Source organism: Cyprinodon variegatus, unplaced genomic scaffold, assembly GCF_000732505.1.
Source record: "Cyprinodon variegatus isolate N-32 unplaced genomic scaffold, C_variegatus-1.0 Scaffold1303, whole genome shotgun sequence".
NCBI lineage: Eukaryota > Metazoa > Chordata > Actinopteri > Cyprinodontiformes > Cyprinodontidae > Cyprinodon > Cyprinodon variegatus.
The window spans coordinates 44,702-46,974 of NW_015151756.1; the positions used below are offsets into that span (position 1 = coordinate 44,702).

Here is a 2,273-nt window from a genome sequence, read left to right on the forward strand (position 1 = left end):
CATGCAGGTGTGCAGACCAAGCTGATGATTTCACCGTGAACAGTGGGCAGCCTTCCTCACTGTAGCGTGTTTCAGTTTCTGACGGGGCGGCAGATTCTGCAGCAGAGTTCGGCTGGCAGTGCACTACTGGTGTTGGATTTGGGTTTCCTGGGCGGGACTTTTTAAGAGGCTGATGGGTCGAATGTTTTTTGATGGTTTGTTCTGTTTGTTCGGTTCTGTTGTAAATGAAACAGAATGTAGACATCAAAATGTCAGGACGAAAATGAACCTTCGAATCTGGAATCACGGCTGTTGGCTGATGGTCTGTATGTCTGCACCTATGTACTGTAGGAATGTGTGTCCATCTTTGAGGTGTGTATGGGGGTGATGCTAGTCGCGGTTGCAGTTGCGTTTCTTAAAGAAGAAGAACGGCGTCTTCTGAGGTGGGCCCAGCAACATGGGGACCTGGTTCTTGTGCGTGATTCTGACCTGTGAAAAGAAGGAAAAGAAAAGGATTCAATCTGAAATCTGAACAAGTCTGCTTGCTAGGCTGGCAGTCATCACTTCCTGTCATTGTACAGGAAAATAACTCGCTGTAGTCTTGAATTAACTGACAGGAGAGGCTTTGCTGCACTGTGACAATTAACCAACGCCCCCCTGTGAGATGAATAATATGCTGTGAGATTTGATGGAATGACATTGTTGGAGGTCGAGGTTGGGCTTGTGCAGAGGTGGCTGAGTGAAAGATCCGGGAAACGAGCCAAGACACGACAAAAGTAGGACATCACGAGCTTGGTAGGGCGCTCTGCCTGCCAGGCTTTAAGAGGCGGCCCCTTTCTGAGGTATTTATACTCCTTGAACCTCTTAGCATTTTATTTACATGTTCGTACATCAAATTATTGGGAATTCATTTAAGAGACCAACAAGACGCAGCTAATACATGTGAAATGGAAGGAAGGTGATTAAATAGCTTCCAGAAATCTTCTTGCTGCAGCTGCAGAGGGCTGGAGGCATTTTTTCTCCATCTTTCTGCATTTCTTCTGCAATTTGGAGTTTGGAAGCTGCTGTTTTAGAAAGCATCTAAGCTCATCCCCTTAGATAAAACTCACATGAACCCCAAAGACCCAAAGGAGGCAAATACAGCTTGTTTGTTTGCATCTAACTTTGAATGTCTATGTGCATAAAAACTAGTTTATTTAAAGGAAAAGGCCGGTCATATTCAGAATTCAAACTTCTGAAAGTACTGATATATTTGACTGCTTAATTTAATTTTAAAACCAAATATCTAAGAAGGGAACCTTTTGTCCGAGACTGAACGATATGATTTGTAAAGTACAAGATGGTGCAGCAATGTTCTGTGTGATTGCAGATGTTTGAATGACAGCGTATTGCTAAGTTCTCACCGTGCAGGGCGGCTGCATCCAGGGCTCACCATCGATCTGCATGGGAAGCCGCCGAGACGTCCTGAGAAGAGACAGCAGAGGGATGAAGGGTGAGGAGCTGGTGTGGGGAGCAGAGGTTGTTAAGGTCAGATATCAGCCATCTTCGAGGCAAGAGAAGAGGCCCATCAACACTGTCCCAGGGTAGGGTCAGACACTGCTCTCTTTGTTCCCATGAGAGCAGTTCCCAGACAGGCCCCCACTCTTTAAACTCCCCAAACCCACGGCCCACACACACATGCACGCACCCACACAGCCAAAGTTGGTTTAAGACTTTCACGCATGGCTCTGTGACTGAACAAACACGTTATGGGAGAATGGCGGTGCTGAATACTCCGTTAATTCTGGTCTAGGAAACTATCAGTGTAAATATCAGAAAAAGTGAAAATGTCCTTCAGATTCAGCATAATGCAGACGGCTGTGTTTGAAAAATGAGCTGTACGCAGTTTAACCTCTACATCATCCATGGGATTTTTATTTTCTTAAACCCCTCGATGTAAACCATCAGACACATTGACACAGAAAATGAAGGGCAAATGGCACAGAAATGCTAATCTATCACAATTAATGAAATTGTAAGTTATTTATTTGAAATTATGATTTCTATTCAGTTCAGTTATTTCTATAGCGCTAATTCAAAAGACATGTCATATCAAGACACTTTAAAGAGACAATTCAATAAGATCATACAGTGAGATTGGGTTAAAAGTTTTCTATCTAAGGAAAACCAGTTGATTACATCGACTCATTGACTCTTCAGCAATCCCTCACACTAAGCATGCTTGTAGCGACAGTGGAGAGGAAAAACTCCCTTTGAACAGGAAGTAACCTCCATTAGAACCAGTCTCAGTGTGA

At 43.8% G+C, this 2,273-nt stretch overlaps 1 protein-coding gene across 1 annotated transcript in view; it reads right to left on the minus strand.

The window, feature by feature from the left end:
- Nucleotides 1-242: 242 nt before the first annotated feature.
- Nucleotides 243-2,273, minus strand: part of LOC107102720 (diacylglycerol kinase beta-like) — a gene marked incomplete at its 5' end in the record, with an annotated part of 142,513 nt that continues 140,482 nt past the window's right edge. The window contains 2 exons of the mRNA XM_015402127.1: nucleotides 243-468; nucleotides 1,383-1,443. Of these exons, the coding sequence (XP_015257613.1) occupies nucleotides 370-468; nucleotides 1,383-1,443 (160 nt within the window). The remainder of the gene's footprint in view (nucleotides 469-1,382; nucleotides 1,444-2,273) is intronic.